Here is a 14,141-nt window from a genome sequence, read left to right as displayed (position 1 = left end):
CTTTAATTAGGAATTAGAAAAATGGATATTTTGTGCTGAGCAAAACCTTTGAAAGTACCGAAGCACCTGGCTGGGCTCCCTCTGTCTGGTGCCTTGCTCGTGGAGTGGCCTTGGAGCTCCCCAGCCTCTGAATGCTGAAGTACAGGCGTCTGCCAAAGGGTGTCATTGCCTCAGCATCTCTCCAGGTGGATTTAATCCTTTAAAGAGACGAGTTGTACACAGCCTGGGCAGAGCCGTGCTTCGGGTTGAGGCCTTGGTGGGACCGGGGCTGTGGAGCAGGATCCGCTCTTGGACAGCCACCTGGGATAAACCCCTTGTGTTTGGGTGAGAGATCCTTACAGCTTCGGTGTTCATCTTCTTGACAGGCAGCAGGGGGATTGCTGGTGGTAAAGGAGCCATCCTTGGTGCTATTTGACGTGCTGAGCGTAGGCACTTCGCGGTATTACTGTGAAGTAGCTCTTTAAAAGAAAAAAAAAAAAAAAAAAAGAACGAAAACATTAGCGAAGGGGTTTTGCTGTGACACACTGTACAACAATAATTTTGTGGGCTGGTTTTATATGCCTTAAAACCTTTTATGCTCACTAACCCTGTTTTGAGCCTTCTGTGAAGGGCTCATCTGTGGATTTTAAAAGCAGCAGCGAATTCGTGAGCAGTGCTGAACCTCCCCTCCCAAGCACAGTTCTGCTTTGATAACATGCTGCAGAAGTCAGAAACTCCTGTGTGTGCCGTCTTACCCCTTGGGACCCCTGTACTTCTTGTGTACATACACTGTCTGACAGGAAAAAAAGAATTAGCCCTGATTATTTCTGCTGCTTTGCTAAGCCCTGAAAAGCTTTAGAGCTGCTTTTATGCTATTTTATGTTTCTTACGGGCTTTTTTGCTAAGCACTGATCAGATGCCCCTCTGAAGGTTGTAATAGATGTAAGTTGTCATCGTAAACATTTGTTTAGATTTCACAGCTATGACTGTTTGGCAAAAGGAAAACAAAACGTTTGGCAGCTCGGCCCTCGGAGGAGAGACTGGGGCAGGAAGAAGTTGGTTTACCCCCAAGAGGTGCCCCCGGTGTCCCCTGTTGTGCCTGGCCCTGATGCAGGCAGGGAGCCTGCACTGCTCTCCTCCTCAGTCCCTGCTCCCTAAGGAGCACAAGCGTTACAAGGAGCTCTCTGCTGGGCTGAAGGCTGCTAACATTTGTGACCTGCTCCATAAAATCCAGCAGTCTCTAAGCTCCAGGCTTCTTTTAAGCTAGTGTTAGATATGGCAGTCCCAGTAACCATGATCAAATTGTTTTTTCCTGCTTTTCCTAGAAGCCAGGCTCTGGACACGTCTCTTGTATTTCCTTGGAAATTTCTGAGCTTTTCTCGTTACCACTTACCTCAGGGCTGCTTCCTCTCCTCTGCTGCCAATCCCCAGCTCCTGACGATTGTTATTGTGATACAATACAATACAAATCCTATTGCGATAGGAGAGGTGGATGGTGATTGCATTCTCTTTTCCTTCGTGCTTCTCACTAACACGGGGTAATTCTTCTCAACTCCAAACAAGAATGCTGCAGCAAGCAGGATTTAGGATATAATTTGCAATTGGACCCCTGGGGTAACGTGGAAGTTGAGCTACAGAACAGCCACAAAAGGATCTTTGCTGAGCTGGTCAACCCCTTCGTTGGGGTAGAAGGTGGTAGGGCACTTGTCCTCCCTCCAGTGTCTGCTTGCTTCAGGTTTAAAAGAGGGGGAGGGGGAACGTTTTACATCAACAGAATATTTTGAGAGCTTTTGTTGTTAGAATAACCTGGCAAAATGATGGGAAGAGCAATACTGCTGCTGCAGCCAAACACACTCAGGGGAGTGCCTTGGTTATACTTCTTCTGTACCCTCGCAGAGCTCTCAATCCCGTAAGGTAAAACACTACTCCTAGCAGTGTTTTGGGAATCCAGATAATTCTTTTTCTAAACTTTGCTGAATTTAAACCGAACCTACAATTGATGAGCCTACAATTGTTTTTACTCATTTCGGAAGTAGACTCACCGCGTGCTAATTGATTTTCTCAGCTCTCCTTATCCCTGCCTGCAAAAGCAATGAAGCTTTCAGCTGATGTAATCCTTTGTCAGTATTGTTCCTCTTTCCCCTGTTGCTGCTGTGACCTTGGTGTTCCAGGAAGGCACAGGGTGCACGAAGGTGACAGACCTTGCCAACCGCTGGAGACTCCAGAGAAGGAGAGGACATAAGGGAGAAGGGATCTGCTTTGGGCTTGTATCCAACTATTACAATATATTTTTAGAGTATTTTGTACTAAGGAAGTAAACATTTAATGCTGTGCAAAGGTTACAGACGGAGCCACCCATTCCTGGAAGTATGTACAGCTTGTCCTGAGTAACACCAGCAATGGAGCTGTCTCGTGTGTATATGTGATTCAGTGATTTATTAGAGTACGCTTTGGGGCCAAAAAGCTTATTCAAAAATGTCTTTGGTTGTTTCAGGAAACTATTGGTTTACACTCAGTTTTTTCTCTTTACTGAATTTGTCCAGGCCTAGTAGATACATTTAAAGAAATACCTGCAATACGGTGTACAGATCTAGCATCTAAGCTCTTCAAGGATTGCCTTGGTTGCTTTTCTTACCTGTGTGAGTCTATTGAAAGGTCCAAGTATCCCATGTGAAGCTGTTTTTGCAAATTTTAGCTGTCCTAGCAGTATTAGGAGTGTTCTCACTTTAAAAAGTGATCTGCAAAAGCTATTTTTTTTTGCCGTGAGTTACATTTTTAAGACTTGTTCTAAATAAATATATAATTTTGAGCCACCTGTAATTTTTGTCACTCTTCAAATTAGATGTAGTAAATATAGAATGCCATCCGTGTCTCATCTGTGCTACGTACAAAAATGAGATCCCATTAATGAGGTGTCTTTCATATGAAATGCATATGACCTTGGATATGATATCATTTAAATCTCATATATATATATATATATATATATATATATGTGCTACTTGTATCCCTTTTCAATAAGCATGTGGTTCAATATTAATCCTTTTAATCAAACTGGTGAAGTGCAGAGCTAAGGCTACAGCACTGGCTTAATCCTTGGAATAGACTCCTCGTCTTAAATGTCACCATTAAACCAATATTCTCTAGAAGAAATTGTCAAATCTGGAGCTGTTCAGTTTGCATTTTTCAAGTGTCCATTCATCTCAGAGGTCAGTGAATGTGAACTTTTATGTTACCTGCTTTTTTCCACTGCCAGAATCCTGGCTCTGCCAAGGACCCTTTCCCAGCAATGATGCCATGGTTGGGAAGGAAGAGGCAGACTGTTTTGGCTTCGTAGATTTATATAGAAAAGGGTTAGCCAGGGAGGTTTGGGGGTTAGACCTTGAATAATTGATTATGATACCACAATAAATTGGTATTGTGGTTTTGGTGTCTTGCGTTTTTTCACTAGCTGCTTGTGCAAGGCTTGGTGAAATGCCTTTATTTCTGAAGCAGGTATCGCTGGCTGGGGCCAGTTTGGTGTCCTGCTGCCTGTCCTCACAGGTAAATTTGTGAAAAAGGGAACAGAAGAAAAAGGAGACCTGCAGACTTCCAGGCAGTTGTAAGCTGCTGCTTTAATGAGTGCAGTAGCAACAAAAACAACCAACCAAAACCAAAAAAACTAAAAAACCAAAAAGAACCCCTGTAATCCTCTATAATCCTCAGTGATACAAGGATAAGAATATACAGTCGGAACAGAGATGATGTTGCCTCTGAAATGTTTAGGTAGAGATCCAGTTTGTGGCTGTTTGTAACCCATCTCAATGGTTCTCGTGATCAGCCTGTGCATGATGCATGCCGTTAACAGTAGGATGCCACGTCTGGCTCCTGAGGCTGGATTTTAAGAGAGATGGAAGAATGCTGGCAAGAATTCCCAGGAGGACCACCAAAACTGTGTAAGATTGGAAAAACAAATCTTATAGCAATGTTTAATGATGTCTTTACATTCTTCATCAAGAAAAAAAAAAGAATGGTGATGACTGGACAGGTATGTGCACGCAGGTCTTGCTTGCAAGGACATCTGCAGTACTACAGACAATAGCAAACACTGGTTGGAGGTCGACCTTTGAATGCAGTGTGTCAGGCCTTCTGCAGCAATGAGTAGCTACACATTTGAACAGCATTTCACAAATGCATCTTTAAAAGATGTGCTTTAATAAAGCGTCTGTCCTGTTTCTGCAACAGGATTGCTCAAGCAATTTTATTTGATCCCCCTGGTGTTAAAGCTGTGAAAACCCATCGTGACCAGAAGCGTGTTAAGCAGTCTCTCTAAATGCGATGTTGCAGCAGCTTTAATGAAATAATGAAATGAACCTTCTTTGTCATGGAGACTGGCATGGGATGGTAGAGATGAAGCTATTCTGGTTAGGTCATTCTCGTCTCATGGATCCTCTGTGGCTCTGGCTTTATCGGAGGAAATACTCTGTATGTTTTGTATCAGATCATCTTGTCTGTCTTCTGAGAAAGGTGAATAATCTGTGCTGGTGCTGTGTCCAGGTTGCCTGATTGTTTTTGCTAGCTCTCTTTTGCTAAGAACATTATTAAGGTGTATGCATCCTACACTTAAGTGAATGCATTTTTTTCCCCTGAGTTCCTTTCAGCAAAACCCACTCAATTAATTTGGTATTAAAACAGACTTAGTCACAGCAGATTGAGTTGTTAGGCACCTTCATCAAGTGTGGAAAGTCAAATATGGGCCAGTTCTTCCCCTGTGCTCTCTGCACTAAAAAGTAGCAGCTGCTTCCTGCTGAAGTGTACAGTAATTTTCAGGATCATTCAGCTAGGTGTGCAAAATGTGATGAATTTGGATCACTGAGCGTTTTGGGTTGGCAGGGCCATTAAAGCCCACCCAGTTCCAACCCCCTGCCGTGGGCAGGGACACCTCCCACCAGCCCAGGCTGCCCAAAGCCCCATCCAGCCTGGCCTTGAGCACCTGCAGGGATGGGGCAGCCACAGCTGCTCTGGGCAGCCTGTGCCAGGGCCTCACCACCCTCTGTGGGAAGAATTCCTTCCAAATACCTAATCTAAACCTACTGTTTTAGTTTAAAATCGTTCCCCCTTGTGCTGTCGTTATTTGACTGAGCAAAAAGTTGCTCTCACTTTTTTTTCAGCCCCCTTTAAGTATTGAAAAGCTGCAGTGAGGTTTCCCTGGAGCCTTTTCTCCTCCAGGCCAAACAGCCCCATCTCTCTCAGCCTTTCTTTGTAGGAGAGGTGCTCCAGCCCTCTGATCATCTTCATGGCCCTCCTCTGGACCCACTCTAACAGCTCCATGTCCTTGTGCTGGGGGCCCCAGACCTGGACACAGCACTCCAAGTGGGGCCTCACAAGGGCAGAGCAGAGGGGGACGATCACCTCCCTCCACCTGCTGGCCACACGTCTGTTGATGCAGCCCAGGGTGCAGTTGGCCTTCTGGCCTGCAAGCACACACTGACCTTTCAGCCACCAGACCCCCCAAATCCTTCTCTGCAGGGCTGCTCCCAGTGAGTTCTTCTCCCAGTCTGTACTCTTGTCTGGGATTGCCCTGGCTCAGGTGCAGCGCCTTGCACTTGGCCTTGTTGAACATCCTTAGATTCGCATGGGTCTACATCTCAAGCTAGGAGCATGTATCAAAACCAGGCTTGAATCTGGTAAAATACACTGTACAATTACTGTCACTGAGTGAAAAATCTTTTTGCAGCTCTGTCAGTATTTGACCGTTTCTAAGAAAACAATAATGATTATTAGCTGTGAACTCTTTGAAACTCTTAATAGTAATGGAAAAATACATAGGAATGCTTGCTAACTAGGCATTGATCTGATTTCGTAAATGTAAGGGACTATGATTACCTGCATAATTTTCACCATAATTAGTCTTGCTTTTTTTTGAGAGAGGCAGGTAGTTCCCTTATCTGTTTATCAACCCAGGGAAGTTAAGAAAAATGCTCCTTCTTTTTAAAGAAAGGCTCATTTTATTTTGCTACAATAAACTCCCTTATGTTCTGTGTTTTTATAATTGTGTGCCGTGATGGAAGTTGAAAGTTGGATTTCTAAAATAAAACTCAATTTCTGTTTCTCTTTTGTCTCCTCAGGTGGAAAGACATGACATGAATACTCTCAGTTTGCCCCTTAACATTCGCCGCGGAGGCTCTGACACGAATCTCAACTTTGATGTACCAGATGGGGTCCTAGAGTTTCACAAAGTCAAACTGAGTGCAGATAGCTTGAAACAGAAGATCCTCAAGGTTACAGAACAAATCAAAGTTGAACAAACAGCTCGAGATGGAAATGTGGCTGAGTATTTGAAACTGGTAAACAGTGCGGACAAGCAACAGGCTGGGCGCATCAAACAAGTCTTTGAGAAAAAGAACCAGAAATCCGCCCACTCCATTGCTCAGCTGCAGAAGAAATTAGAGCAGTATCACAAAAAATTGAAGGATATTGAACAAAATGGATCTTCCAAAAGCACTAAGGATACTTCCAAAGATAGCTTGAAGGATATTCAGCATGGAAAGCCTCGTACCGCCGGGCACGGAGCAGAGAGCAGCAAGTCGGGTGTGCCGGGTGTATCCTTGACACCACCGGTCTTTGTTTTCAGCAAGTCAAGAGAGTTTGCAAATCTGATCCGAAACAAATTTGGTAGCGCAGACAACATCGCTCATCTCAAAAACACCCTCGATGAATTTCGGCCAGAATCAAGTTCTAGAACCTATGGGGGCAGTGCCACCATTGTTGCCAAACCCAAATACGTTAGTGATGATGAGTGCTCGAGTGGGACCTCTGGCTCAGCAGACAGTAACGGGAACACTTCATTTGGGCCTGCTGCAGCAGGCTCCCTGGACAGCCAAGGAAAGCTCTCCATGATTTTGGAGGAACTAAGGGAAATCAAGGAAACGCAGTCCCAATTAGCTGATGATATCGAGAATTTAAAAACACAATTTAAAAGAGACTATGGCTTTATTTCTCAAATGTTGCAGGAGGAAAGATATAGGTATATTCTTTTAACTGTTCTCTTGAAATGACTTGTATGGGCATGTGAACATTTGGAAATGTAAAGTGTGTGTGAGAGAGAAAGAAAGAAAGAGATAACTTAGAAGCAAAAGGAAAAAATAATTCCAATGGGTATCTGGTACCAAAACGTTATTCCTTCCAATAACTGAACATCTATGCATAACACTGTCACATCACTCGATAAGAAACATTATTTTTGCCTTCAGACTAAGGCCTGTCAGAAACACTTGGTCATTTGATACTGTAGTGGCGTACTGTGAATACTGCGTATAGGTGGTGCCAGTTGTTTTGTAGGTGATGGAAGGAGTCTGATCTGTAACGACTGGAAAATGGCAATCAGTCTGTGGTGTAACAGCTGCCTTACAGCTGATAAATACATCCCTAGTTTCAAGTACCTTGTGCAAATACTTCTTAGACACGTTGCTATCTAGTGGATGCCATGTCACAGCGTACCGTGGTGTAGTATAATTTTCAGTTGCTGTAGCACAACTTTCTCTTGCATTTCCTACTTGTAATTAATTCCTTTACCATCCACTGTAGAAAGTGAGATGTTACGTAGGGGTTTTGCACCTGCTGTACCTACATGCCATTTGTCCTATCACTTGTTAAAGCAAGCATTGATTCAACACTAATGGGCAAAACCTCAGTATGAAACAATATTTAATGTTGTCCTTGCTTACAGATGTTGAAACACAGGAAAGGCTGGATGTCAGATGGTAACGTGAGGGAGGAAAGAAAAGAGCAATTGTCCTATTGCTCTGAAGATTTGGTTCTGTGAAAAGAGAGTGGCCTTTTCTGACAGCTCACTTTCTAAGGTGTCAGGCCTCCTGCCATCATTTCTACAGCTAGACGACCTTGCCTCTATCATTTCTGTGCCAACTTCAGCATTTCCCTCTTTGCCTGCTAAACCAAGTTAAAAACTGACCCCCCAAAAAAGGGGAAAGAAAAACCAGCTTTCTGATGGTTTAGTTGAACTGGTTAACCATGTAGAGATGTGCCAGAATGGCAGGACATTGCCGTTGTGAGCGAGAGGGGATCCAGGGAAATGTTCATTTCCTTTCACTACTGTGAGTTGTTAACTGCATCAAGTTTGCTCATGAAACCATATTTTCTTGACTGAGTGAAGAGTGAGAAATGGAAAAATGTGAATTGGAGACCTTTTAACCATTGGTTTATAGTTCATATGATTCACCAATGATACGCAAATATTTGCTCTTTAAAACCCACTGCCAGGAAGGGACGTTCAGAAAAGGATTTGAGTTTGTTGAATAAATGCTTATGGAATGTTTCCAGTATTTCTAATGATTTCTCTACTGCTTGGTAATGCCAGTCAGATGAATCCATAGTACGCTGAGAAGTTGCCTTTTTAAGTGTGTAATTGTTTTCGTGACCTAGCATTACTGAAATAGAAAGCACTAAATTTAGACCTTTTTTCCTGAAAAGATATGAAAGATTGGAAGACCAGTTAAATGACCTCACCGATCTTCATCAACACGAGACAGCAAACTTGAAACAAGAGCTAGCCAGCATAGAGGAAAAAGTGGCGTATCAGGCATACGAGCGATCACGAGATGTTCAGGTACTTTCTTATGCTTATCCAACTTCTAACACTTGTTATAAATCGTGTACTGTAAAAATATTGTACTGTAAAGTACTTGCATCTTCCCACATCTTCGTATAGAAAAAATGTGGAGAGACACGTAAGCCCATGTTTTCTGCTTTTTACTGTGAAACTCCAGCACCTTTAAATCAGTGACAGCCTCCATTTGTTTCAGTAGACCCAGAATTTTATCTGCTGCAATTGATGATAAAATCTAGGCAGATTTGTGGATGAAGAATGGACTGTTATAATCTCTTGCACCAGAGGAGGAAGGATTTGAGTCTATTAACAGTGTCCTAACAGAATCCCCTTGCTCAGACTTTCCCTAGTGTGTAGTTGTATCACATGACAAGGCTTACTGTAAATTGTGTTTAAGGTTTTTTAAAAAAAAAAAGTGTGAGATTGACTATAAACCACCTGTTTGAAGTCTCATCTGTCTTCAGGCAAAAGCCAGTAATGTCTACGAGTTTGTCCTGAACAGCATGTAGTTATGTACTTCAACATTTATGTGCAACATAAGCATCAGTATAATCTGTAATGTTTCTACCCAAAATCTGAGGAAGTGGTAAAAACATTGTTTTGCGTTACCTTTGGGTTTACGTTCAGTAATGACTGGGGGATGCTCAATGACTGCCATCTTACTGGCTCAGATAGTAAATAAAAACCTTCCATCCAGTACATCCTTGAGCTCACGTTTCTAACCGTAGAGAGCAGAGGCAGCAGGTCAGCAGCAGGAAGATGAGGCTCTTTCCTGGCTGGTATGAGAGTTAGGAAACCCCTGGGAATAGTGAGAAACAGATGATATTGAGTCTGAGCGTATCAGAGGTTCCTTTGTAGGTTTAAAGAGGTCTCAAGTACAGGACTCCTTTCTGTGTAGGCATCCTGAGGATGTAAATAAAGAATGAGACCAGAGCTTTCCAGTAGATGGGCTGTGAAATGTTTGTTAGCTCATTAGCTGAACCCTGAGGGGACAGTCAGCACTTCAGTTTGTTTTAAAAGTCTCTCAGTTGATACAGGCTTGCTTCTGTTATCTCCCTACGGTTGGGCCTGTTTAATCTTATCTAATTTGGGGTTTGGCAAATAAGCTAAGATAAAGGAAAAGCATTCAAGTTGTGGATATTTCATGTAACAACCGACCTTTGGAGCACTCTGACCTTAGGGGTTGGGCAGATGAGTTTTAAAACACTGGCTGGTCGTGTGGTAAACCAAAAACCAGAGAGAACTGGCCCAGCCAAAGAAAGATAATAACTCTTTGTGCAGTGTTTCTGTTTTTACACAGAACACTGTATTAAAGGAGTTTGCTGGGTGATCAGGAGAGAATCCAAGGAAAATGGTTCAATGAAAAACAGTGATCCATCTCCTGAAACTAGCCTTACGTGGTGTCACCCAATGGTGCCCAAGTCACAACTCGAGCAAAAAGGGGCATTTTGGCAAGTTGGTGAATTCAGCAGCTATTCAGAATTTGGTGGTTAATGAATTCACCTTTCCATGCGAAGGTTCAGAGTGTGGGGTTAGTGATTCAGCCACCATTTTACAAAGACTGCTTTTAGTTCGCCCTCAATCACAGAATCACAGAATTTTCTAGGTTGGAAGAGACCTCAAGGTCATCGAGTCCAACCTCTGACCTAACGCTAACAGTCCCCACTAAACCATATCCCTAAGCTCTACATCTAAACGTCTTTTGAAGACTTCCAGGGATGGTGACTCCACCACTTCCCTGGGCAGCCTGTTCCAATGCCTCACAACCCTTTCAGTGAAGAAGTTCTTCCTAACATCTAACCTAAAACTCCCCTGGCTCAACTTAAGCCCATTCCCCCTCGTCCTGTCACCAGGCATGTGGGAGAACAGGCCAACCCCCACCTCGCTACAGCCTCCCTTGAGGTACCTATAGAGAGCGATAAGGTCGCCCCTGAGCCTCCTCTTCTCCAGGCTGAACAAGCCCAGCTCCCTCAGCCGCTCCTCGTAGGACTTGTTCTCCAGGCCCCTCACCAGCTTCGTCGCCCTTCTCTGCACCCGCTCAAGCACCTCGATGTCCTTCTTGTAGCGAGGGGCCCAAAACTGAACACAGTACTCAAGGTGCGGCCTCACCAGAGCTGAGTACAGGGGGACGATCACCTCCCTAGCCCTGCTGGTCACACAAGCAGAAGAGGGAGGCCTACTTGCTTTGAACAAATGGTGAAGTGGAACGTATCGTGAGAGGGAATGCCATGCAGCATCGCCACAGGTGCCTGCACTGCACGTTGTCTTCGTGGGGTGCGGGTGAATGAGCCTGCATGCTGACAGAGCAGGGCATCAGCAGGACACTGAGAGCTCAGGCCCCGCGCTGTGGCTTTGAAAATAAAAGTACTGGAGGCCAGAGAGGTGGTGTAAACCAAATGGTACGTGTTGCACGGTAGATTTAATTAGTATCACAGTGAGTCGTTACTACTGTAATGATTTCTGTGGTGTATACAAAGAAACTAACTTTGCTGTTTTAATGCGAGGGAAGCTGCCATGGCAACAGCTTTCTCAGTATTTTATCTCATCAGTATATGCAGGAAACATTATCTACTGTGAACATTACAGCTATGATACTTTTTTTTGAAGCATGAAAAATGGAAATAGTGCATTTTGGACAGTGTTGTCAGACTTAATTATGCCTGGGCAGGCAGTGATACATAGAAGTAGATAAATACATGCCTTTATTTTTAAAAGAGTTGGTGGTTCATTGAAGTTTGAGGAGTCCAAAATAAATTACACTTTCTAATCTTAATGATGGATGGTCCTGCTGCTAAGACAGGAAGTGTTGTGTGGATATACAGCTGCTCTGATTCTTGTTTTCTATCTCCAGGAAGCCTTGGAATCATGCCAGACCCGTGTTTCGAAGCTGGAGCTCCATCAGCAAGAACAGCAGGCACAGCAATCCGAAACGGTTAATGCCAAAGTGCTCCTGGGGAAATGTATAAATGTTATCTTGGCCTTCATGACTGTCATCTTAGTGTGCGTTTCTACTATTGCAAAGTTCATTGCTCCTATGATGAAGAGCCGTTTTCATATCATCTGCACTTTTTTCGCAGTGACACTGCTGGCAATATTTTGTAAAAACTGGGATCATATCATTTGCGCCATAGAAAGGATGATTATACCAAGATGAAGCTGCTGGTCTGGCTGTTCTGTTTTTGTTTTCTTTTCCTCCCCATTTTCAAGTGCTGTGTATATACAAGTTTTTGTCAGTTTAAATGTGCAGACTGAATGAAGAAGGCTACAAAGACTCTTGGACTTCAAGGGGGTGTAAATACATAAATGTATACTAGTTGGCAGTCGGTAGACTGTGCAGTCAGATTGTGTCTAATTGGGTATGTCTGTGATGAACTGCTTGCTTATGTCAGTTTTCTGCCTTAATCCCACTGTTTTTCCACTTTGCAAACCTAACAAAAGAAGGTAGGATGCTTTGGGAGGGATCTGAGGAACTGTAAGTGTAAGGTGTGCTTTTTACTGGACCGGAGTGTAAAGAGCGTGGTCAGGAGGGAGTACATCATGATGTGTATCACCTGTGTTAGGCAAATTATCTCTTGTGAGTCCAGCTAGGATGATAAGCTAAATTATATAGTCATATTTATTAGTAGTCTCAGATACTAAATTAATGAGTAACTGTATATGGGGTTTTCAGCACCAGCAAAACTTGATGCTTCTGCTAGTAACCCTTTGCAAGAAGAGTTTACTGTTCAAAAATTAGACCACTGATGACTAGTGACCACAGTTAGCAGTTGTTCTATCCTGGCACTGTTCCTTATCACACTCAAGAAAAACATAAATGCGGCATAAAGCTTCCAACGATGAAGAACTGAATTAAATGACAAGATCTCCAGGCCACTTCGTAAGGGAGCAAAGGAGCAAGTAACTGGTGGGTGTGTTGTCATGCAGACCAAAGTGCTCGCTTGCTTCAAGCACTGCAACCTGCAAGGAGAAGGAGGTAAACAGAAAGGCAGCACTCAGGTTAACCTTTGTTAGCACTGAATTGTTGGGATTCTCTAACTGAATGGAAAGCAGAGAGGCGGTGGGACTCTGGGTACGGTGGAATTTTTTCTTATGTCAGATTAAAGCATGCAGAAAAAGTATGAGGGAACACGTCCTTAGGGGAGCAGGGAGTTAAACTTCTGTAAATATACAAACACTGTGCAGACTCTCTTGACAAACATTCCTGAAATAATGTATTAGCATACACTACCACTACTAGGAGACGGGTGGTTTTGTTTTCCTACTAGAACTTATTTTAAGAACCGCAGAAAAAAAATCCCTGAAGTCCTCTGCTTGGCTCTCAGTCATGATGTGAAACAGTCTTTAATAAAAAGGAAAAAAAAATCAGAATTCTCCTCCACTCTGTATTAAATGGAAAAAAAAAAAAAAAAAGTCTCTCTCGTTATTTGGGGTTCAAGGTTACTTTTAAATTAACTGTCATGATCGATTTTTTTTTTCTTTGTAGTATTTGTTACGCTGGTTTTACAAGAAGGGGGAAAGGAGATTACTTGATGTGTTGGGTTTGCCTTTTTTTTTATGAATTGTAATACTTGGTGTAGGGATTCAGAAATCCTTATACTGAGGAAGGGGAATGGGGAGGGGAGGCAAGGGAAGAACTTTTGACCTTTTACTGCTATTGAATTAACAGTGACTACAGTTACCTTCTGTGGCTTCAGGGACTGAAGAAAGGACAGAATTAACTGCGTAAATAATTATATGACTCAGCAGTTAGAAAATTAAATTAAAACACTGTAAAGGTCATTAAAGAATTATTTGTGTGCGCTGCAGCTTTGAACACAGAGATCAGGAAGGATTGTGCCTGGCCTGCAGGCAGCGGAAGGGGATCAGCTCAGGCACACCCTTGTTGTCCTGACCCTGCACTGCCCCATCCTCGGAGGAAGGTGGAGGTGAAGGCAAAAGTCCTGCCACAAGTGGTGTCACGGCATAAAGCCCAAACTCACCAGTAGCCTTTTCCGTGGCTGTGTCAGGAAGAATTATTGTACAGACAGGTTCTTATTCTCCTTAATCTTTTTTTTTTTTTTTCCCTCTGTTTTTACCCTCTGTATTCCTACTATCCCTTGAAGATGACAATAGCTATTGTGTTGTGCTTAACCTTCTCTGTCTTACCTCTTGCATGTGCTCCTGCTGCTGCTTGATTCAGGAAGACCTTTCTTCCCGTGTGCTTAGCCCATTTTGGCACCATGTGCGTGCCTAGCACCAGGCCTGCACCCCCACCTTCCCACTATCTGCACTTCACCTCCTTTACTAGCCAGCTGATAAACTGAGATTGCTTCCCTGGATACAACTGACAAACCTACCCTCACAGGAAACTCTGTTCCAGAATGCTGAAGAGATTGAAAGGAAAAAAATACTTTTTTGTTTGTTTGTTTGTTTGTTTGTTCTTCACATCACAAGGAAGGATTGCCCTTGGTTTCTTTATATGCCCTTTAAGTAACCTGAGATCCTCTTGGTCTTTTCGACTGTTTTAATATAATTTGTTCCCACAAGAGGCATGTAATATCTTTTTAGTTTGTACTTC

General features: G+C 43.2%; 1 protein-coding gene across 3 annotated transcripts in view; it reads left to right on the top strand.

Moving 5' to 3' along the window:
* Positions 1-12,952, top strand: part of TMCC3 (transmembrane and coiled-coil domain family 3) — an 89,823-nt gene extending 76,871 nt beyond the window's left edge. For all 3 annotated transcript variants that reach the window (XM_084305666.1, XM_084305667.1, XM_084305665.1), the window contains exons 2-4: positions 6,087-6,985; positions 8,449-8,584; positions 11,436-12,952. In XM_084305666.1, coding sequence (XP_084161792.1) covers positions 6,102-6,985; positions 8,449-8,584; positions 11,436-11,738 — 1,323 coding nt within the window. In that variant the 5' untranslated portion in view covers positions 6,087-6,101 and the 3' untranslated portion in view covers positions 11,739-12,952. The remainder of the gene's footprint in view (positions 1-6,086; positions 6,986-8,448; positions 8,585-11,435) is intronic.
* Positions 12,953-14,141: the final 1,189 nt, after the last annotated feature.

This window comes from Netta rufina (assembly GCF_964035555.1).
Source record: "Netta rufina genome assembly, chromosome: 1".
NCBI lineage: Eukaryota > Metazoa > Chordata > Aves > Anseriformes > Anatidae > Netta > Netta rufina.
Note: the sequence above shows the minus strand (reverse complement) of the source record. Positions and strands in the feature narration are given on the sequence as shown.